This window comes from Ornithorhynchus anatinus, unplaced genomic scaffold (assembly GCF_004115215.2).
Source record: "Ornithorhynchus anatinus isolate Pmale09 unplaced genomic scaffold, mOrnAna1.pri.v4 scaffold_264_arrow_ctg1, whole genome shotgun sequence".
Taxonomy (NCBI): domain Eukaryota; kingdom Metazoa; phylum Chordata; class Mammalia; order Monotremata; family Ornithorhynchidae; genus Ornithorhynchus; species Ornithorhynchus anatinus.
In genome coordinates this window covers 454,200-475,331 of record NW_024396743.1, presented here as the reverse complement: position 1 = coordinate 475,331, position 21,132 = coordinate 454,200, and the positions used below count along the sequence as shown (strand labels likewise).

Sequence of the window (21,132 nt, the reverse complement as noted above, 5' to 3'; positions counted from 1 at the left end):
GCGGAGCCTCGGGGGAAGTCGCCGGCCTCAGCGGGGCGGAAGTGGGGCTCGCCGGCTTCAGCGGGGCGGAAGTGGAGCTCGCCGGCCTCAGCAGTGGAGCGACAGTGGCACGTGCCGGCCTGGTGCCTTGGCGGTCCTGAAGGAGCAGGTTCGGTGGGGGGCGTCCAGTGATGTCCCCCTACACTCGTGGCTCTAGAGTGGGAAGATGAGGGACCCGGTGGCTGGGAGGAGAGATCGGGGGTGGGGTGGGGATGGAGTCGTACTGGACGCCTCTCTCCCTCCCCCCGACAACTCGAGGCCTCGGCCCCCCTCCCCCCCAGCACCACTGTCCACCAGCCCCTTCCCCGCGGGGACCGCTGTAGGGCCTTTATAATAATAAATATGTTATTATATATATTATTAATATAAATAATAATATTATAGTATTTGTTAAGCGCTTACTATATGCCTGGCACTGTACTAAGCGCTGGGGTGGATACAAGCCAATCAGGTTGGACACAGTCCGTGTCCCGCGTGGGGCTGACGGTCTTCATCCCCATTTTATTCATTCAATGGTATTTATTGAGCGCTTACTATGTGCAGAGCGCTGTACTAAGCGCTCGGAATGGCCAAATCGGTAACAGATAAAGACAGTCCCTGCCCTTTGACGGGCTTACAGTCTAATCATTTTACAGATGAGGTCACTGAGGTGCAGGGAGGTTAAGTGATTTGCCCAAGGCCCCATAGCGGACGAGTGGCGGAGCTGGGATTAGAACCCATGATCTTCGGACTCCACGCCCGGTCTCTATCCGCTACGTCCATGCTGCCTCTCGGATCTGGAGAGGTGCAGTCCCTTGGATTTCCCCTTTTCCTCGAGGGGCTGGGGCTGCCTCCTGGGGAGAGCAGTGCTAGTGGAGAGAGAGCCGGGATCTGCTCTCAACTCTGCCCCTGATCTGCTGGGAGACCTTGGACAACTCACTTAATCTCTCTGGGCCTCAGTTTTCTCCTCTGTAATACCGGAATTCCTGCCCTCCTTCTTAAACTGTGAGGAAATGAAGGTGGAGGAGGAGGTGGTGTGGAGGAGGTGTGCCTTCAATAAGGCTTTGAATGGGGGTGGTGAGAAGAATTGTCTCGGCTATGAGGAGGGAGGGCGTTCCAGGCCAGAGGCGGGATGTGGGCGAGAGGTCCTTGGAGGGATAGATGAGATGGAGGTACAGTGAACATTAACATTACATTAACATTAACATTTCGGTTAACATTAGACGAGCTAAGTGTGCGGGCTGGTTGTGGAAGGAGGGGGCAAGGCGATTGAGTGCTTTAAAGCCGTTGGTAAAGAGTTTCTGTTTGATGCGGAGGCGGATGGGCAACCACCGGAGGTTCTTGAGGAATGGGGAAACGGGAGGTTCTTGAGGAATGGGGAAACGGGGTTGGCGCCGAAGCTCCTGAAACCAGTTTTTCTGGATCGGGCGTCCCCTCCGTGCTCCGAGGAGGTGAGAGGCCACCGTGGTCAACGTTCTGCAGAGCCGAATGGGGACCCTGAGGACATGGCACCGACTTGGTGGCCTGGGGTTGCCGAACCCCTGATGGGCTGTAATGGGGAGGTGTGGGGACGGTGCCTCCCTCTCGTTTCTCCACTTGAGGAAAACTGTTTCCACAGGGCAGTAGGGGCCGTGCTTGGGCTGGGGTCCCACCCCCGTAGAAAAGATGAATGCCGTAGTCTTCACCGTCGCAATCCTGTTGGAGACTGACTGAGCCCAGCCTCGGGCAGGTCATGAGGGTGAACCAGAACACTGTGCTGCAAGGGAAGAGAGTGGCACTGGTGCCCTACACTTCAGAACATGTGCCCAGGTAACGACCTGACCCTTCCTATTGTGTTGGCTCATATCCGATGCCTGTTCTCTCCAGTAGCCTGTTTTTCCCATCTCCATCTCCATCAGTGCCTGGGGAGCAGGTTGCTGGATTCCCGCCTGAGACCGAAAGGGTCATGGGGAAGAACAGCTCTGGGACTGCCACCTTTGGGATTGAACGAAAGATTCCTCCTCTCCTCCTTAGCCTTGACGACCAGGCAGTTCTGGAAACCTAGCCCACTATTGGCTGGGATTGGGATTGAGATGGAGGCCCACCTCCCCGCTCCTCACTCCAGATCAAGACCCAGGGCGCAGTCTCGTAAACCTCATTCAGGAGTTTTGGGGAGGCCATGGTCCCCCACGGGGCCTGAGCAGAGACATGGCAACCTGGGCCACTTAATAATAATGTCGGTATTTAAGCGCTTACTTGGTGCTGAGCACTGTTCTAAGCGCTGGGGGAGAAACAGGGTAATCAGGTTGTCCCACGTGGGGCTCACACGCTTTTAATCCCCATTTTCCAGATGAGGGAACTGAGGCACAGAGAAGTTAAGTGACATGCCCACAGTCACACAGCTGACAAGTGGCAGAGCCGGGAGTCGAACTCATGACTTCTAACTCCGAAGCCCAGGCTCTTTCCACTGAGCCATGCTGCTTCCACTTGGAAGCCGATTGGTCCCCCAGCCTTGCCCATGGGACCTAGGGGATCAGGGCCCAGGGCATCAGGCTGTAGGCAGGCCAAGGGAAAGCAGAGCTGGAAGTCTGAGCCTGAAAGCTCACCTGGAGGTGTGGTGTGGGGGGCTGCTGGGGGGAGCAATGGTCAGAATGAAGTTAGCCCTGGGATCTTAGGGTCAACAGCAGAAGTCCTCCCCCTTCCCTTCCCCGCACTGATAGTGTTTACTGAGCAGCTGCTGGCTATAGAGCTCTATACTGGGCACTGGGGCAAGCACTGCAAAACAAGACATCCAATCCCAACCCACAAGCATCTTCCCGTGTAATGGGTCTGACACACTCTGCCGCCGGGCACCTCACCCCTTTCCCTTTGTGGGTGTCTCTGGCTGTGCCCAGAGCACCTGTTGCCAACACCCGCTCTCTCTGCAGATACCACAAGTGGATGGAGTCAGAAGAGCTTCAGCGGCTCACGGCCTCCGAGCCCCTGACCCTGGAGCAGGAGTATGCGATGCAGCTCAGCTGGCAGGAGGACGCTGACAGTGAGTGAGGGGCGAGCTGTCTCCCATTCTTTCTTCCTTCCCCTTCCCTCCCTCTCTCTTCTGCTCCCCTTCTCCCCTCAGCTCCCCTCCCTTTTCTTCCCACCACCTCCATTTCCCCTCCAGGGGAAGGGGAGGTCAGGGGTCTGGGTTGTTCTGGCTGAGCCTCACTGCTCCCCATGGCTCCCACCCAGTGATGAGGGAGACCGAGGCTCCCCCCATGGCGGGTGGAGAGAGCTGGGTGGCTCCCCAGAAGCAGAGTAGGGGAAGGACGCAGCCTAAATAGTCTGGGAAGGCGTGGGGAGATGTGGGAGACTTGGAGAGGCAAGCTTGAAATGGCCCCTCAGCAATGGTGGGGATGAGGGAAGTGTGGGGTTCAACCCTCTACAGCCCTTCTCTGCCTCCCTCACCACTCCCCGCTGCCCTCTGAGGTCTGGGTGCCACGTCTGAAGGATGCCATAGGCATCAGGTGAGCCCAAGCCAAGTGAGCCTCAGTGTCCCCTCCTGCCCTGGCCCAGTAGACCTGGGCTGGTGGTCCTGAGCCAGTGGTCCGGGCCCAGGCACGACGCTTCCTCTCTGCCCAGAAACCCTGGGCAAAGGGTAAAGGGCACTTTCTCCGCCCCAGAGTGCACCTTCATCATTCTGGATGCGGACAAGTGGCCGGGAGCCCCAGGCACGGCTGAGGAGAGCTGCATGGTGGGGGATGTGAACCTGTTTCTCTCCAACCCGGAGGACCCCACCGTCGCAGAGATCGAGGTTATGATTGCGGGTGCGGAAGAGTCAGAGGCCAGCCGAGGCCGGGGTGGGGGCCGGGGCAGGGTGGGGGCCTCTCCCCGGGGATCTCCTCATCTCCATCTCCTGTCTTCTCCAGAGCCCAGCTACCGGGGCCGGGGTTTTGGTACAGAGGCTGTTCTGATGATGATGTTGTATGGTAAGGGGCCGAAGTGGGTGGGGTACACAGCTGGAGGGTGAGGGGAGAAGGGCTGGAGGTGGCCCAGGGAGAGAAGACCAATCTGTCTGCTGGCACTGGGATCTGTCGGGGTGAGCGACCTCAGAGCCGGCCAGTGTCAGAGACAGAAAGAGGCTCCAAGAGTCCCACTTGGTCTCCCTGGGTTTAGGGGAGGGGAGGCCGGCCGTGGCGGGAGGCGGCAAGGTCTTGCCATCTGCCCTTCAGGCTCTCTATTTCTTTCTTTCTGCCCCACCCGGGAGGTGTGACCAGGCTGAGACTAGCTGCATTTGAGGCCAAAATTGGGCAGGAGAACAAGCCCAGTCTGCAGATGTTCAGAAAGCTCCGCTTTGAGCAGGTGAGGTCCTAGAGCGAGACGGGGAGGAAGGAGTGAAGGGGAAAGTCTGCAGTGGGGCGGAAGAGGGGGTCCCGGCCGAGCTGTGAGCCAGCGAAGAGAGGGGTCTGTCCCCGGGGTCCCGGCCCAGCCTCAGCGGACTCTGTGCCCTTCCCGGCCCGAACCGGACAGGTGGGGGTGAGCCCCATATTCCAGGAGGTGACGCTGCGCCTGGCCGTGGGGAGCCCGGAGCGACAGTGGCTCCTTCAGCAGACGAGCCACGTGGAGGAGACGTCTTACCGACCGGCACCGCCGGGCCAAGGGGACCTGACTGGGCCGGCCCAGGAACACTGCGGGACCCCCGCTGTCACCCCTTGAGGCCCTCGGCTGCCCCAATCCGAGCAGGGCCTTCCCGGGGGCCCCAGGGTGGGGCAGTCCCGTCTCCCTAGGCCTTGGAGCCTGGCGCATCAATGGCCACTGGGGGCTCCAAGCCGTAGCCAGCAGTAAAGTGCCTGTGCCCCCCAGTCGCTGCCTTGTCGTCTTCTGTACGTCTGGCGGGAGGGTTGGGGCCATCCTTTACCTGGACGCTTTCAGAGTGTGAGGCGAAGAGCCGGGGAGGGGGTTGACCTAGCATCCAATCCCTCGCAGCCCCTCCAGGGGCCCGGAGGGTGGGGAGGGGGATTCTCCTTATGTTGTCCAGGGTGGTCAGGGACTTTGGCGGAGTGCTTTCGCTGGAGAGGGAGGGGTGTGAAGGAGACTAGAGCAGCAGCGAGGCTCCGCACCACACAACCCCAGTGCCTTCTCCAGGGCAGGCCGAGGCTGTGTTGTCCCCGTAGCCACACGGTGGCGGTAGAATGCCGAGGTGCCACCTCTGCTGTGTGGCTGACCCCTCCTCCCTGTGCCCCCCTTCTCTCCCAGCCCGCTTCTTTCCCCCGTGGCCCGTGCCCTAGGAGAACCCCCCAGCTGCAACTGGAATTTTCCTTTTTCCCCAAACCAACCTCTCTGCCCGGGAGGGGAGGGGTATCAGGGAGGAGAGGGAGGGACCGGGACCACCCCCGCTCACTCTGTCTCTGCTACTGCCCTGGCCCCTAAGGGGCAGCTGGGTGGGGATGGTGGAGGGATCCTCTTGGGGCCAGCGGGTGACGATGATAATAATTATGGTACTTAAGTGCTTACTATGTGCCAAGCACTGTTCTAAGCATTAGGGTGGAAACAAGCTAATCCGGTTGGACACAGGTCCCTGTCCCACATGGGTTCACACCTTTAATCCCCATTTTATAGGTGAAGTTACCTAAGCACGGAGAAGTGAAGTGATTCGCCCAAGGTCACACAGCAGGAATGTGGTGGAGCCAGGATTAGAACCCAGGCGCTTCTGACTCCCAGGCCCCTGCTCCATCCCTAAGCCGTGCTTTGGCCGGGCAGAGAGGAACCAGGAGGGGGCGGAGGGGATGGTCTCTCGGTGTTCTCGGCTCGGGAGGCAGAGACTAGTTTGGATGCTTGGCGCCATGCACGCTTACTAAGTACTATAAATAAATGAGATGCCCCCGCCAATCCCTTTCAGCCTCCCCCTCAGAACCAGGTTCCAGTCCAGGCGAGAAGCCTCGTACCTGGCAGCGGGCGGTACGGGGCAGCGGGAAGGACCAGCGGGACGGAGGGTTGGACGGCGGCTCGCACGGCGCGCATGGTGCCTAGATAAGATAACGTGGCCGGAGCCAGTCCGGGCTGGGGGGATTGCCCGTGCCCAGGGCTGGGGAGGTGGAGGGTGGGGCGACCGCAGCTAGTTTCCCTAGTCAGCTCTACCCTTCCACCCTTTAATAGGGAAATGACCCCACTCTAATTCTCTGTGGCCTGCCCCTGCCCACTAATTCAGAAACCCTGAAATAGCATTTGTCTTTGGGGGGTCGGGCGGAGGTTAGCCTAGTCCCGTGGAAGACTGGGAGTCCTAGGGACACAACACAGCTGGTTGACCTTTTTCAGGCTGGAATCTTAGCTCTGGGTTGTCTCAGGGGTGGTGGACTAGGGCCTGCTCAGGCCTGGCCGCAGCAGGGAGTAGAAGTAGTTGCTTTGGCCCCTCTTTTTGGCCAGGAGCCAGGCAGAACTTGCCCTTGCCCCTCCTATTAGAGCCTTCCCCAACCCCCCAGGCAAGTTGGGGCTTCTCCCCTCCCCCCCCCAAAGGAAGACACAGAGGCAGGGAGGCTGGTGCAGGGACCAATTGGATTTGTGCACAAGTTACGTTACAGCAGTCAGAACTGGACGGGGCTAGACGGATAGAGCGGCAGCCGCTCTGGGCCCAAGACAACTCGGCCTGGAGAACACCTGCTCCTGACCAGGGCTGAAATGGTGCTTCCCACCCCAGCCCACCCCCGAGGCCGGAGACGGAAGGGAGGAGGGCCTAGGTCAGACTAGGGCTACTTCCTGCCTCCGGCTGCTGAGAAGAATCACACATTAATCACAAAAAATCCCTCAAGGCGGTGTTCGCTCCGCACGGCCCTGAAAAGGCAGTGTCCATGGGGGGGTGGGGGCTGGAACTCTAGCACGCCCCGCGGGTTGGAGCTGTGGCCATGGGAGCCCAGAGGTGGCCACAGCAACTCTCTGGACCCTCCCCGGACAGTCCAGTCCATCAGCCTCCCCGCCAGTCTGGGGCCAGTGGAGGCCGGAGCAGAGTGGACTGGGCCCCGAGAGAAGCCAAAGCTCTCGGTGTCGGGCCGGGGCGGAGACTGGACTCCCGCTAAACCGGGGTAGATGGAGGGAGGAGAAATGCTGGTGCTGATTGTACCTCGATTTGGGGGGAGGCAGGCAGGGTCAGGGGTGGGGGCGTGAGGCCCCCCGGGGCCCCACAGGCGGCTCAGAGGTTGCTGAACAGTTCGTTTTTCTTACTCCAGTCCATGGCGGGAGCCCGCTTGCTGCTGCGCTTCTGGTGTGCTCGCTCCTTGGCTGCCGCCAGGGAGATGGCGAAGTCCGGTACGGGGTCGGAGCCGGGGGTGGGTGTGGGGTCTGCCTTCTTGGGGCTCTCCTGGGAATTCACCTGCGAGGGGAGGAGGAACCGGGTGAGTCTGGACTCTCATCCGTGGCCTCCTGGCAGAGCCCAGATCTCCCCGTGTGTCTGTTCCGCCCGGTGCCCACCCCACTGCCAGGGCCTCCGTGAACCAGGGCCGGGTTTGTGCCCCTAACTAGGCCTGGGTACACGCCCCTCACCACCTCCAGTGGGGGTGGGGGCGTGAGGGGTGGGGCTTCCCCTGGTAGGTACTGGAAGGAGAAGGGGTCCTGCCCTTCGCCGCCCGCTGCGGCCGGCTCTCCTACCTCCTCGCTGGTCACACTGAGGGTGGATCTGGCTATCGCTGGTCTTGGGCTCTCGGGCACCGGGGCAAGATGGACTTCCCGGCTACTCTCCTGGGTAGAAAGAGAGGGAGCGTTCAGGCAGGACTTCTGATGCGAGGGCGAGGAGGGCAGGGCATCTCACCTGGGATGGGACTCCATTAGGGTGGAGCGAGGCCTGCCCGGCCCCCGGCCCCCGGCCCCGGCAAGTCTCTTGCCTAGAGTGTCACGGGACCAAGCGGCTCCATACCCTGGGTAGGGAGGAACCAAAGCTCCCTGCAGGATTGGCGAGGGGAGGGAAATGTAAGGTTTATCCACCCCAAGCCCAGGAAAGGCCCCCCTGGGGTGGAGACCAGGCACCAGCTTGGCACTCCACCCCGCCCCCCAGGCTCACCGGGAGCCCCGCTGGCAGCCAGCCCCCCGCCAGCCGCCCCCCCCAACCGGAGGCAGGTTTTGTTCTCCCAACCCAGACTGGAAGTAGCAAGGGCCTGAAGGCTGGCCGCCGGACACTGGAGCACTGTTCTCCTTGGGAAGAATGGTGTCCTCTATGGGCGGGCGGGGGAGGGGCCGGAGGCTTTGTGACGGGCAGGCTGGGTAATAGGCTTGAGCTGGTGGCCCCACCCCCTGGCCCCAGCCCTGCTCGGGGCCTTGTGTCCGATGTTATTACCGGCACCCAGCCACCTCCGGCCGGGAGGGAGGCCAGAGGTCCGGCCTGCCGGCTTGACCCCACTTGACCTCTCTGGGGGTCCACTCCCAGCCAGAGGGCCTCGGTTCCCCCCAGCATCCCCCTCCCCGGGGGAAGACGTGCCAGGGGCACAGGGTCGACGAGCCTTTACCTTCTCCACTTCTCCGTTGGCCACCGGTTCCGGCAGGGCACCTGTTGGTGGGGGGGAGAAACGGGAGCTGAGCACAGTGGGGAAGGGGCTTCAGCCCGGAGAGGAAAGGGAACATCCCTCTCACTCCTACAAGATGTGGGTCCCTTCTCCATCCCACAGCCAAGACCCAGCGGGGGACCTGCCCCCTCTCCAGCCCCAGACCCCAAGGGGAGTCCTCCTTACCCCAGGGCCATCTCCACCATCCAGCCCTAACTCTACCCTCTCCCTACCTGCATCTGATTTATTTTTGTTATCTGTTAAGCACTTACAGCGTGCACTGTACTAAGCGCTGGGGTAGATACAAGCCAATCAGGTTGGACACAGTCCCTGTCCCACATGGGGCTCACAGTCTTAATCCCCATTTTACAGACGAAGTAACTAAGGCACAGAAAAGTGAAGTGACTTGCCCAAGGTCACAGAGCAAACAAGTGGCGGAGTCAGAATTAGAACCCAGGACCGTCTGACTCCTAGGCCCGGGCTCTAACCACTAGGACGTGCTGCTTCTCCTTTGAACCGACTCCGTTCTTCCAGCCGACAGGCCACGGCTCAGTTTCGCGGGTGGAGGGAGCAGGAATCTCACCCCCATTTTGCAGATGAAAAACTGAGGGCCAGAGAGGGTAAGTGACTTGCCCCAGATCACAGAGCAGGCCAGAGGGACTAGAAGAGGGATTTCCTGACACTCAGTTTCACGCTCTTTTCACTAGGCTGCACTGCAGGAGCTACCCCGGAGCGAGCCGCAGAATGGAAGTTTAGCGCGGGGAGGGCCGGGGCCCCCGCCCGGATGGGAGACAGAAGTCTCTCTCAGCTCTGCCCCCAGCATCCTTCCGCCCTTCCGAGGGGTGAGCTGGCTCCACCCTGGACCTCAGGTTCCTCCTTTGTCAGGAAGGAGAGGTGGGGTGGGGGGGAGGCAAGGACTGACCATGAGGGTGACCAAAGAATCAGAATAAGATGGGGTCTCCCCCTCCAGCTGGATCAAAGAAAGTTGTGTTAAGATTATGATCGGTAAGGAGTATAGCGATGCCTGCTGCGAGGACCGGTGGTGGTGGGGAATGATAATTGTGATGTTTGTTCAGTGCTCACTTTGTGCCAGGAGCGGTACTAAGCCGTGGGGGTGATACAAGCAATTCAGCTTGGACACAGTCCCTGTCCCACGTGGGTCTCACAGTCTCGATGCCCGTTTTATAGATGAGGTAACTGAGGCACAGAGAAGTGAAGTGACTTGCCCAAGGTCACACAGCAGACAGAGTAGAGCCAGGATTAGAACCCACGACCTCCTGACTCCCAGGCCCATGCTCTGTCCACTAGGCCATGCTGCAAGAGGTAGGTCCAAGCTGCAGGTCCCCCTGCAGCCAGCTCGGCACTCCTTGCTTTCCCTGCCCATCTGGGGACCCTCAGCAGGGAGAGGAAGAAGAGGGAGGGAAGCACAGAACCGTTTTCCCGAGCTCCTGCTTGCTCCCTCCTGCTTGCTCCCGGGCCCGCTCACACCTCCCGGGCCCTGGAGGCCTGGGAGAAAGCCCAAGCATGGGCCAGTCCGCACGAGAGCACAAGTGGCCCTTTCCCCGCCGGCCTGTGCACCCAGGGACAGGTGGGGAGGGAGTGGTGGGGGCACAAGGAAAACCTGGGCTGCGGGTGGACAGGGGAGAGCAGGGGCTGGAGGAAGGAGTGGATAGGAAACAGAAGTGGAGCAGTTGAGGGGAGAGTGGAATTCAGACTGAGTTTCCAGGGCAACAGAGGGAAGAGGAGGAGAAAGCAGGGAGGAAGAGGAGGATGACAACAGAGAGGAAGCCGGCACGGTGTGGTAGGGGACGGGGACGGATCTCTGGCCTGACCCAGAGCTTGTACGCAGAGCGGCTCCCTGGGGCCTGGAGGGCAGGGACAGGGCAGCTGGGGGAAGCTCAGCTCTCTTCACCTTCTTCGAGAGGGAGCAAGTGGCAGTTGGAGAGGCAGGGGCTGGACTGAGTTCCCTGAGAACAGGGATAATGTCTATTATTACTATTGCTAAAAATAATAATAATAATAATAATGTACTAAGCGCTGAGGTGGATATAAGTAAATTGGGTTGGACACAGTCCCTATCCCACGTGAGGCTCACAGTGTCAATCCCCATTTTACAGATGAGGTTACTGAGGCACAGAGAAGCTAAGTGACTTGCCCAAGGTCACACAGCAGACAAGTGGCAGAACCAGGATTAGAACCCCTGACCTTCTGACTCCCAGGCTCGTGCTCTATCCACTATGCCTTGCTGCTTCTCATATGCCATGTGATTCTCATTCTCTATTGTACTCTCCCAAATGTTTAGTACAGTGCTCTGCACACAGTAAACTGTAAGCTTCTTGAGGGCAGGGATTGAATCTGCTAGCTACTATGCTCTCTAAAGCACTTAGTACAATGCTTTACACAGTAGACCATCAAACTTCTTGAAGGCAGTGATGGTATCTGTTAACTACTGTACTCTCCCTGCACTCAGTACAGTGCTCTACACAGTAAGTGCTCAGTAAATATTGTTGATTGATGAATTGAGATTGCCACGGGGGAAAATTCAGGGAGGGGCACGGAGCCTCTGACCCTCTCCTCGGGGTTCAGTTGGCAGCTTCCCCCTTTCCCTTTGGGTGCCAACTCTGTTCTCCCTTCCCTGGAGCTGGCACCAGACCCCAACCGGCCCCAGCTTGGGCAGGAGTGAAGAAGTGGAGTTAGAGCCCTGGGGGATCCCTTAAAGATTCCCATGCCCTCAGGCATGAGAGAGCGCCCCTGCCCCCCGGCACCCCTGGCATCCCCCTCTCGAGCAGCCGCCCCATCCTCACCGCTCAGGTGCTCCTGGGAGGGCACCACTCTGCATTTCTTGAAAAACTCATCCGTCTCCCGGTCCACCACCAGCAGCTTGGTCTCATCCCCTCCGGCCTTGATGGCGGACACCACTTCCCCGTGCTGTTTGCCCTCCACGCACACACCGTTCACCTGTGGAAGGGGCCGGGGAGGGGAGCAGTTGAGGGAGGGGTAGCCGGAGTCCGTCTTTCCCCCCACGCCAGCCCAGAACCCCAAGGAGACAGATGGGTAGACCACCCCTTTTCCGACAGTCCGGAGTACCCTCGATGTCCCCCACGGGCAGCTGACTACCCTTGAATGGAGGGCAGTGTCCCCGGCCGGACAGGGGTCCACAGAGCATTCCAGCTGGGCTTGCCGGTGAGGGGGGCCGGGGTGGGGGTGGCATTATTACCTCGACAATGCGGTCCTGGGCCCGCAGGCCGGCAGCCTGGGCCGGGGAGTGCTGGTCCACCGCCCGGATGTACTGGCCCGGTTTGCTCTTGTCGCTGTGCAGGTTGAAGCCGTAGCCGTTGGGGCCCTTCTTCATAGCACACAGCCGGGGCCGCAGCTCCTGCTCGGGGGACAGTAGCCCACAGGCCCTTCAGCCTCCCATCGGGGCCAAGCTCTGCCCTCCCGGTCCCCGGGGGTGAGTGGGGGGGGGGGGCGCCCTGTAACCATAGCTACAGCGAGCCCGGAACGGGGAAAGGGATGGGGTGGGGGCGATTCGCTACCATCTCCAGAGCCATTGGCGGCCTCTCTCCCCTTCCCGCCAGCCGCGCTCAGCCCTTTTCCCCCAGCCCCGCTCAATCCCTTTCCCTGAGCGGCTCTGCTTTCCTCCCTCCCCAGGAGGAGAAGCTGGATCGGCGGAGAGCCTGGCTTGGGCTGGCCAGGATCTGCTGCTGCTGGTTGGCCCCCCCCCCCCCCGCTGCTGGCCACACTGTATTTACAGTAAAGCTCCCCTCTACTCCCTGCCCTCCCCCGCTCCCCACCCCCACGGCCACCTCCCTCTGGGAGCAGTCCCAGAACCCAGGTCAGAGGGATGGGGGGTGGGGGTGGGGGAAGGTGTTGGGGATAACTCAGCTGGAGAAACTGAGGCACTGTGTACCCAGCCTCCCAGAGGGAGATTGGAGCTGGCGGTCCCGGATCCCCCTCCACCTTCTCTGGCTCAATCTAAGTAGCTGACTGAATACCTCTGGTGGTTCCAGCCCCCCCACCCCGCCCCCAAAAAGGGCGGACATGGAAAGCCTGCAGAGAAAGAGACAGGGACCCAGGACACCCCCCCCCTTCAGGACCTGTCACCCTGGAGGCCCCCCCACCTCTCCAGGTCCCCTGGGCATGTGGGAGGGAAGGCCTTTCCCTATAAACAGTGCTCTGCATGTAGTAAGCACTCATTGAATACCATTGATTGACTAATTAAACATCCCTCCTGATTCTGATCACCCCACATCCGGGACATCTCGATCATCTTCCCTTTCCAAGGGACCAAAGGGCCATTCCTGCCTGTGAGGCCAGAGGTCATTTATGGAGGTCCCGCCTCGGCCCATCCGGCGCCTTCCGTTCCCCCCCCCCCCTGACTCCCCCGGTATCCGTGCCCAGATCCAGCACCCGTGTGGGTCAATAACCCAAGAAGTGAGTCTCCCGCCGGCTGCATCTCCCCCCGGCTGCAGCCCGAGCCAGAGTCCACAGTCCCCCACCCTCCTCTCCTGTCACCTCGCCATGCGGGCCCTGCCCGGTCAGGCCCCCATCTCCGCCCCAGTGTCAATCCTCCTCAGAGGAGCCGCCGCTCCGGCCGGGGGCTGGGGGACCAGGGCCGAGGCTGGCGGGCCAAGGAACAGGTCTGACGGGTTGAAGCCTGGAGCGACCCAACCCGGTGTGGCTCTGCCTGGCTATGGACAACCCACGGGCCACCCTGGACCCTGACCCGGCCCGACCCTGATCTGGGGATTGTGGGGAGCTGGGGTGGGGTGGGGTGGAGGACACGGAGGGAAGCGTAGTGGAAAATGCGCGACCTGGGAGTCAGAAGACCTAGGTTCTAATTCTGACTCCACCACTGGTCTGCTGCTGTGGTCTGACCTAGAGAAAGTCACTGAACTTCTCGGTGTCTCAGTTCCTCATCTGTAAAATAGGGATTAAATCCTACGCCCTTCCACTTAAACTGTGAGCCCCATGTGGGATATGGACTGTTGTCCATAGGATTATCTTGTATCCACCCCAGCGATTGACACATAGTTAAGTGCAAAGGGAAAAAGTCCCTGCTTTGGTACCCCTCCGAAACCGCTCCAGCGCCCCTCTTCCACCCACTCTGCCACTCCTCTGGCACCCCCTTCAGCCCCTGCTCTCACACCAGTCCAGCACCCACTCTGCCAGCTCTCCAGCACCCACTCCAGCCCCATTCCAACACCCACTCTGACACAGCTCTGGCACCCCACTGCCAGGAGCGGAAGGGGCTGTTGGGGGAGGGGAACATGGCCCCTGTCACTCAGCCTGGGCACTGGGTTTTAATTTGGTGGCAGGGAGGGAGAGAGGGAGGTGGACTAGAGAAAAGGAAAGAGAAAGAGAAAGTGGAGTGTGAGCACAGGCTCATTCCTGCAGTGCGGGGTGGGGCTGGCTGCCTTTTCCCAGGGGTCTCTAACTGAAACTACCAACATGCTTCTATAATAATAACAGTGATTATGACATTTGTTAAGCATTTACTATATGCCAGGCACAGCACTGGTGTGGACAAGCAAATCCTGTTTGACACAGTCTCCTGCCCACCTGGGACTCACAGTCTCCATCCCCATTTTACAAATGAGGTCACTGAGGCAGAGAAGTGAAGTGACTTGCCCACGGTCACGGAGCAGACCAGTGGCGGAGTCCGGATTAGGACCCATGACCTCTTGCGTCCCAGGCCCATGCCCCATCCACTAGGCCACACTGCTTCCCGGCCCCCGGCTCCACGGGGAACAGCGGGTCTGGAGGAAACAGCACGGGGCTGGCAGCCGAGGGACTCTGGATCTACTCTCAGCTCTGCCACCATCCCACTGTGGGACCTCGGGCAACTCACTTAACGCCTCTGGACTTTAGTGACCTCATCTGTAAAATCGAGATAAGAACCCAGCTCTCCCTTCCTCTTCGATGTGAGCTCTGTATGATCTATGGACTGTGTCCAATCTGACTATCCTGTATCTATGATAACAACAATAATAATATGTGTTAAACCCCAGTACTCAGCATAGTGCTTGGTGCAGTCAGGGCTCAAATGCTGTAACAGCAGAAATAACCGATACATGCAAATCCCATCACAAGCACGCAGCCACACACCAGTCAACAGAGAAGCACAGAGCGTGAGGAAGACCCACAGAAGTACGGGCTCGGGGAGTCTGAGTTTCGCACCCCTCCCACCTCCCGCCCCACCATCCTAGGCATCCTAGACAGAGAAAACCCCCTCTTGCCCCCAGGCTGCGCCTTCGCCCCTCTGGCCCCAGCCATAACCCCAACCCCCTCCCTCGGTCCTGTCCCCCTCTCCCCCGTCCCGGTCCCTGTGGGGCCCCGAGCTCCACCCACACAGAGGGGGATAAATGGGCCCCTCGGCCACCTGGAAGGCTGGGAAAGGTGATCCCTCCTCCTGCCAACTCCCTGGGGAGGGACGGGGCTGAGAGCTGCCCCCTGCGCCCGCCCCGCCCGCTGCCTCTTGGAGGCCTGCCAGCCGGGCGGGGGGCAGCCTTGCCCCATTCTCTTGTCTAAGCTGAGCCAACCCCTCCCCAAGCCGGGTGCCATGGTGACAGGCGCTATAGAAACCGCCAGGCAGCTTCTTTCAGTACCCTCCCCCACAACCAAAGGGTTAAAGATGGGCTGGGGGCTCTGCCTGAGGGCACTGGCTCTGAGCTCAGCCTGGGGGTGAGGGGGGGCACAGGGGAGAAAAAGGGTTTGGGAGCTCCCCCTCCTTCCCTCCCTCCTCCTGCAGCTCTCTGTCCCTTTGGCCGGGAGCCCGGGGCCTGTCTCACTGATGCCAACGAGAGCAGGCGTGCCAGCTCGGCAAACAGGATTCTGACACCGAGACCCGGCTCCGCGGTGGAGGCGGCAGCACAGCCTGGTCTTATGGGGCCGCGGGACCCAAACCCCTCCTCCCCCAGCTCTGTTCCCAGACACAGCCTGGAGATGGTCTAAAGGGGCTCACGGTGCCACGGCCACCGCCCCCCCCCCCCAGCCCTCCCCTCCCCTCCCCCAAACACACACACACACACGGCTGATTTCTGCCATTTAACTGTCCTGCCTGGGGCCCCTCTGAGGGAGAAGCGGCCGACCACCCAAGGAAACCAGCTCCCGAAAGAGCCCGAATTTCAGCCCCAGGCTTGGCCTTAACCCAGTCTTCTGTCCTAGCACTTTCTTTAAGCCTGGTGGGCCCCGTTGAGACCTCAATAACTTCGGGGGGTGGGGGGTCACGTCTGTTGCATCAGTAGTCTACGAATAATAGCAATAATGATGGTGTATTCAGCCCTTACTCTGGCCCAAGCACTGTGATGAGCTTGGGGAGAGATGCAGGATAATCAGATCGGAGATAATCCTTGCCATCCAGGGGCTCAAGGTCTAAGAGGGAGAGAGAGAACAAGATCTTATCCATATTTTACAGATGAGGAAACTGAGGCCCGATTCACTCCAAGCAGTCCATTTGTCCCAACCAAGCCCAGGTGCTTTAAGGTTCTAGTGGGACCCCTTATCCCCATCCCCTATTAGTCTCAGGGTCAGCTGGGTGACCGGTCTGGCTTCCCTTGACTAACTAGGGAACCACTACCCTCAGGTGCCCAGAGGGTGGGGGCACGGCCTCCTCCAGTTATACAGAAACCATTTCCACCTACTGAGAGAGGGAGGTTTCCTGGGTGGGAAAGGGGAACAGGGCCCGCTGGCCGGAGGCTGGATAAAGGCTGAAGGAGGATTACCTTAGTCTCTCCCAGCAGATTGGCAGGAACCGAAAACTAGGATGACTGATTCTCCCAGCAGGAATTCTAACGTCTTCCCTCCCCCACCCCAGGCCGCTCAGGACTTAACGCCCAGTGGCCGGAGGTTAATGGGCTTTAGCGGTGCACGTGAGGTTACCCAGGATCTCATCCTCAGGATCTCATCCGACTGGCTCTCCCCTCCCCACACATACCTCCTCACCCAGGGTGGTCTGGCTAACCCAACCCTCCCACCAAGTCTCCGTGCATTTTGGAGGAGGTCGCTTTAAAAGCGCGTCCCGGACAGCCACCCCCAGTTAACAAATGCCCTAAGAGGGAGAGTGGGAATTGCCACAGTTGAATAGGGGTCTGCGGGCTCCTCTGTGGCAGGACGAGCAAGCGCTCACACAGGCGGGATAAGTAAGGGGACCCGGACACAGAAGCTAGTGGGGCCAATCTCTATTAGGTCAATAATTCACTTCAGGGCCCCCAGACCTGTGACCGGCGGTGTTGGCTACCCGGCTAGGCTAAGGAATTCTTCAACAGACGGCTAAGCCCAGAAGCAGGAGACCGGGGTCCGGGCTCACGGCTGCAAGCAACGGACACACAAGTTGCACGCAAGTTGCATGCAAAACAGGGCCTCCCCCCTGGGGGGGCGTGGCGTCGGGCAGACGGGGCCAGGGGTCGTACTCCCTCCTCCCCCCAACCCAAGAGGCACCGCCTGCAGCATACCAGACTCCTGATAAGGAGACCCCCTCACTATCTTATCTACCCCAAGGAGACTCTTAAAGTTCTCTGGAGCCTCCAGATGAACCACAGCAGGTGAGGGTCACCCGGCTCGGGGATTTCGGTTCGCCTTGCCCACGCCATCCCGTGACAGCCTCTCGGCTCGGCCAGAGTGACGGTTGGCCAGCGCATCCATCCATCTGGTCCCGCAGCGAGCCTCGCTCCCGGGCCCGGCCGGCCCGGGTTTCAGCAACAGTGATGTTGGGTTTTGTCAAGGCTCGCTCTGGGCCAGGCAGTATGTTAAGCGCTGGTCTTTCGCCCCCAAGACCCTTGGCGCGGTCGTTAAGGACCCCAGCTCGGAGACAGGCGGCCTGGAACCAGATCTCCCGTCCCGCCGCCGGGCCGCGACCCGACTTTCGGAGGCCCGGGCACCTTGGGTGACGACGCGGGAAGACCGGGAGGCCAGCGTGGGGGCGGGGGCAGGGGGCGGCAGGCCCAGCCTGAGGGAGACGCTCTCCTCCGAGGCGGTGACGCCCCCCCCCCCCCCCCGCGGACCAGCCCTCCTCCCCTGCCCCCGCGGGCAAAGACCACCTCCCCTGATGCCGCGGGCCAGCTGGCCACCAGGGCGCAAAGCACGAGATGCGGCTTGGGGAGAGTAAAGTCCAACAGGTTCCAGGACTGATCATCTGGGCTTCAAGCAGGCTCGACCGCCCGGGGGCCGGAGTTCACCTGCATCCTCCCGGGCCCTCAGCTCCCCCTCCCCCTGGCTCCCCCTGCCTGGGACTACTTCTCCCCTTCTGGGTGTGTGTTTGGCGGCGGGGGCGGGCGGACAGGAGGAGGAAGAGGGGCTTGCACCCGGTTCTCCCAGGGAAAGCGCTCCCGGTGACATCACATCCTTTGCTTTAACCAAACCGGTTTGTCTCGTCGGTCCCCTCCCCCCAGCAGAGCCGTTCCCCGCCCGGGGAAGCGAAGCCGGGCTCCTCCCGGGGCAGCCTCCAGCGCGACCGCCAGCAGGAAGTGACCTGGGTGCAACTGAACTGAAAGTTCCCCGAGGACCGGAGCTGCCCGGGGCCCCGCCCCCACCCCGCCTCCGGACCCCGATCCCTGACCCCCGACCCCCTCCCTTGCCCCAGCTCCGACCTCCGGGCCCCTCGTCCCCCTCCCACTCCCCCACCCCGTATCAGGCTTGATCGGTCTCTAAAACCCCCTAGTCTGTAAATCCTGCTCTTTCCCTGGGCAGGCCGGGCAGCTCAGAACAACAATTTTGTCGCTGTCCTGCCCCTACCCCCTGCCCCCCTGAACGGAGCCCGCGGAGAAACGCCAGGCCCGGACCTCGCCCGCTCCGCTCGGGGGACGTATGTGGGGGGGGGGGACGGGGGGGACGGGGGGGACGGGTGGACAGGGCCGGCTCCCCGCTGAACCACCTCCAAGAGGGAGGGGAGCTCCGCTCTACTCTATTGTATCGTGCTCTCCCAATTGCTTAGCACGGTGCTCTGCGTAGGGCCAACGCTCCACAAACCCCACTGATTGACCGACCGGACCACTCCCCTGCCCGCCACCTCCCTTCCCCCGCCGCTCCATCTCTCCCTGCCAAAGACCTTTTGCTTACGTTCACATTCCTGAGACTCATAAAGCCTGCGGTATCACTCCTGGGACTCCCACGCCTCCTCCCCACCCTGCGGACCCACGGTGGACTTTCGCCCCCTCAGCGGACCGGCCCCTCCTGTCCGAAGGCCACGGGGTCGCGCGGCCCCAAGCCTCCGCCCCCCCGCCACAAACCCCCAGCCCGGCCAACTCCGGAGCGGCGGAGCCACACGCGCCCGAAGTTAATGATCCACAAAAGCCTCCCCGCCACCGGCCCCTGCCCTCCGTCGTCCCGGAGGACGGACGACTTGGCCTCCCGCGGGCTGCTTGGGGCGCAAGGTGCCCGACCAACGGCACTGGGCTCGTAGGAGGGAGGGTCGGGCGGGGGACGCTGCGGGAAACTCCTGTCCCCGCTCCGCGCTCCCCTCCTCCCGGATCCCCCGGCCCTTCCCCCCAGCGTCCCCCGCCCCCGGATCGCCTGCCGGGCGCTCTACGGCCCCGACGGGGTGGGGGGCAGCTCCAGGATCGGGCCACGTCCTCCGGCTCCGGGGGAGCGCTCGGGCAGGCCGGAGTCCGGGGGCCCTGCGCCGGCCTTCGAGGCCATCCGCGCCGGGAGCCCTCGGAAAGGGAAACACGTGGGCCCGGCTGGGTAGCAGGTGGGCGCACCGGTTGCAGCGAGGAGGGCCGGGCGAGGAGGACCGGGCAAGGAGTGGGGGTGGTCTCCTGGGAAACAGAACAGGCTGACCGGGACTTCTGGGTCCCTGGGCCTTCCTCCCAACATTGCTCTCCCCCCCACCCCCCTCCCGCCAACACACCCGCACAGACAACCACACACAGAGTTTCTCTCTCTCTCCGCTCACCCGCCCCAAGGAGGTCTTCTCCGGTTCCTCCTCGGCGCCGGCCGGTTCCGGGGTGGCGGGCCGCAGACCGTGGCCTCCGTCCCGCTGGGGCGGCTCCTCGGGGGCGGGGGCGGGGGGCGCGGGGGGCGCGGGGGGCGCGGGGGGCTCGGGCCGCTGGTGCGGCAGGTGGTCGCGGCCGGGGAGGCCCAGCTTCTGCAGCCGCTCGTCCGTGGCGGGGTCGACCACGAGGAGGCGCACGGCGTTGGGGGAGGCGCGGATGCGGCCCACCACCACCTGGTGGCCCTCCCGCTCCACGTTCTCGCCGTTCACCTCCACCAGGCGGTCCCCGGCCAGCAGCCCCGCCTTCTCGGCCGGGGAGCCGGGCTCCACCAGCCGGATGAACTGGCCCAGTTTGCCCTTCTCGCCGTGCAGGTGGAAGCCGTAGCCGTTGGGCCCCTTCTCCAGGCTGCAGAGCCGGGGCGGAGGGAGCCCGGCGCCGTCGGCGCTCATGGTGGTCGGCGGCTCGGCGCGGGCCGCTTCCCGGACGGCTCGGCGGGCCCCGCACGCCCCTCCGCTCGGGGTGGGGCGGGGAGAGGAGGGGAGGGGAGGGGAGGGGAGGGGAGGGGAGGGGGTCCTGGCGGCCGGTGCCCGGGCTCCGCCGAAGGGAGGAGGAGCGGGTGTCCGGGGAGGAGCCGCTGGGGAGCCACCGATCCCCGCCCCGCGCGGACTGGCAGCGGGCCGGCCGCTGTCACCACACCCTTATAGCGGGGGAGGGGCCGCGCGGAGGGCGGGAGGGGGAGGGAGGGTCCCCAGGCCAATGGGAAGGCCGAGGGGGCGGGGATCGCCCGCCGGAGCAAGCCCAAGGGCCAGACCCAAGGCGGAGGGGGTGGAGCCGTGCCCGTCGGACCTCTTGGCCGGGACGAAAATAGTGCTCGGCAACGGGAAGTGCAGCCCGGTGGTCGCGGCTGAGATCGGGCGGGCCGGGGGCCGGGGCTCAGCGGCCCGCCCGGACGGGCCTCCCTCCGCTCCGGGGATCGGATCACCCTGGGGGTTTGGGGGCCGGGCCCGCAGAAGCGGGCAGAAGGGGCCTCTAGCCCGCCCCCGCCGGGAACCATCCCCCGGCTCCCCCGTGAGATCTCGTTCCACCTCCCCGCGGGGAAGAGGCGGGGGAAGGGACGAACCGGCTGTCGGGGAGGGCCGGAGCCCGGTCCCCAGCGCCGGGAGACGGGGGCGAGCGGGCCCTGCACTCCCTGTTTCACCCTCTCACCGAGGACTCCCGGAAGGAGCCCTGAGAGGCCTGATTTACAAGGCAGCATCGGGGAGCGGCCCTAACGGCGGCCACTCCTGCTGGGGCGCGGGGGAAGGGAAAGGAAGGAGAGAACGGGGGGAGGAGGAGGAGGAGGAGGAGGAGGAGGAGGGGGAGGAAGAGGCTCCCAAGCCCCCGCCGAATGGGCTGCAGCGGGCGCCAGCTCTCCCACGTGCCTGCCGGGGGCCTCCAGCCGTGGGAGGTGGAGACGGGACGGTAGGGGGCTGGCAAGGGTCAGGGCAGGCGAGTCGGGCGATGAGGCCCAGGATGGGGCGGGGAAGGGAATGCCGGGCCCGGGCCTGGACAGGGGCCTGGGAGAATAAGGAGCCTGACGCCGCCCGCACCCCCGTCCCCCGTCCCCCGTCCCCTCACGAGCTTCAGCCTCTCAGCCCCTCCAGTGCCCCGACCCAGGGAGAGAGCCTCTCGGTCCAGCGTCCAACCCTTCCAAAGAGCAGGCA

At 62.4% G+C, this 21,132-nt stretch overlaps 2 protein-coding genes across 3 annotated transcripts; one reads left to right on the top strand and one right to left on the bottom strand.

Annotated features, from left to right (window-relative positions):
• The first annotated feature begins 47 nt into the window (after positions 1-47).
• NAT9 (N-acetyltransferase 9 (putative)) lies at positions 48-4,838 on the top strand. 2 transcript variants are annotated; one of them, XM_001513653.4, is made up of 7 exons: positions 48-148; positions 1,642-1,827; positions 2,925-3,034; positions 3,657-3,800; positions 3,903-3,962; positions 4,241-4,335; positions 4,504-4,838. In XM_001513653.4, exons 2-7 carry the CDS (start codon positions 1,751-1,753, stop codon positions 4,687-4,689), a joined length of 672 nt encoding a protein of 223 aa, XP_001513703.3. In that variant the 5' UTR covers positions 48-148; positions 1,642-1,750; the 3' UTR covers positions 4,690-4,838. The 2 variants fall into 2 exon arrangements, with proteins under 2 accessions (XP_001513703.3, XP_007668065.2); XM_007669875.3 differs by having other exon boundaries at positions 49-148; positions 1,637-1,827.
• Positions 4,839-6,506: 1,668 nt separating this feature from the next.
• On the bottom strand, positions 6,507-19,956 carry SLC9A3R1 (SLC9A3 regulator 1). The gene is made up of 6 exons (XM_029056915.2): positions 19,390-19,956; positions 11,716-11,874; positions 11,303-11,456; positions 8,463-8,503; positions 7,612-7,701; positions 6,507-7,336 (listed from the first exon to the last, which is right to left on the bottom strand). The coding sequence occupies exons 1-6, from the start codon at positions 19,876-19,878 to the stop codon at positions 7,157-7,159; spliced, it is 1,113 nt and encodes a 370-aa protein (XP_028912748.1). The 5' UTR covers positions 19,879-19,956; the 3' UTR covers positions 6,507-7,156.
• Positions 19,957-21,132: the final 1,176 nt, after the last annotated feature.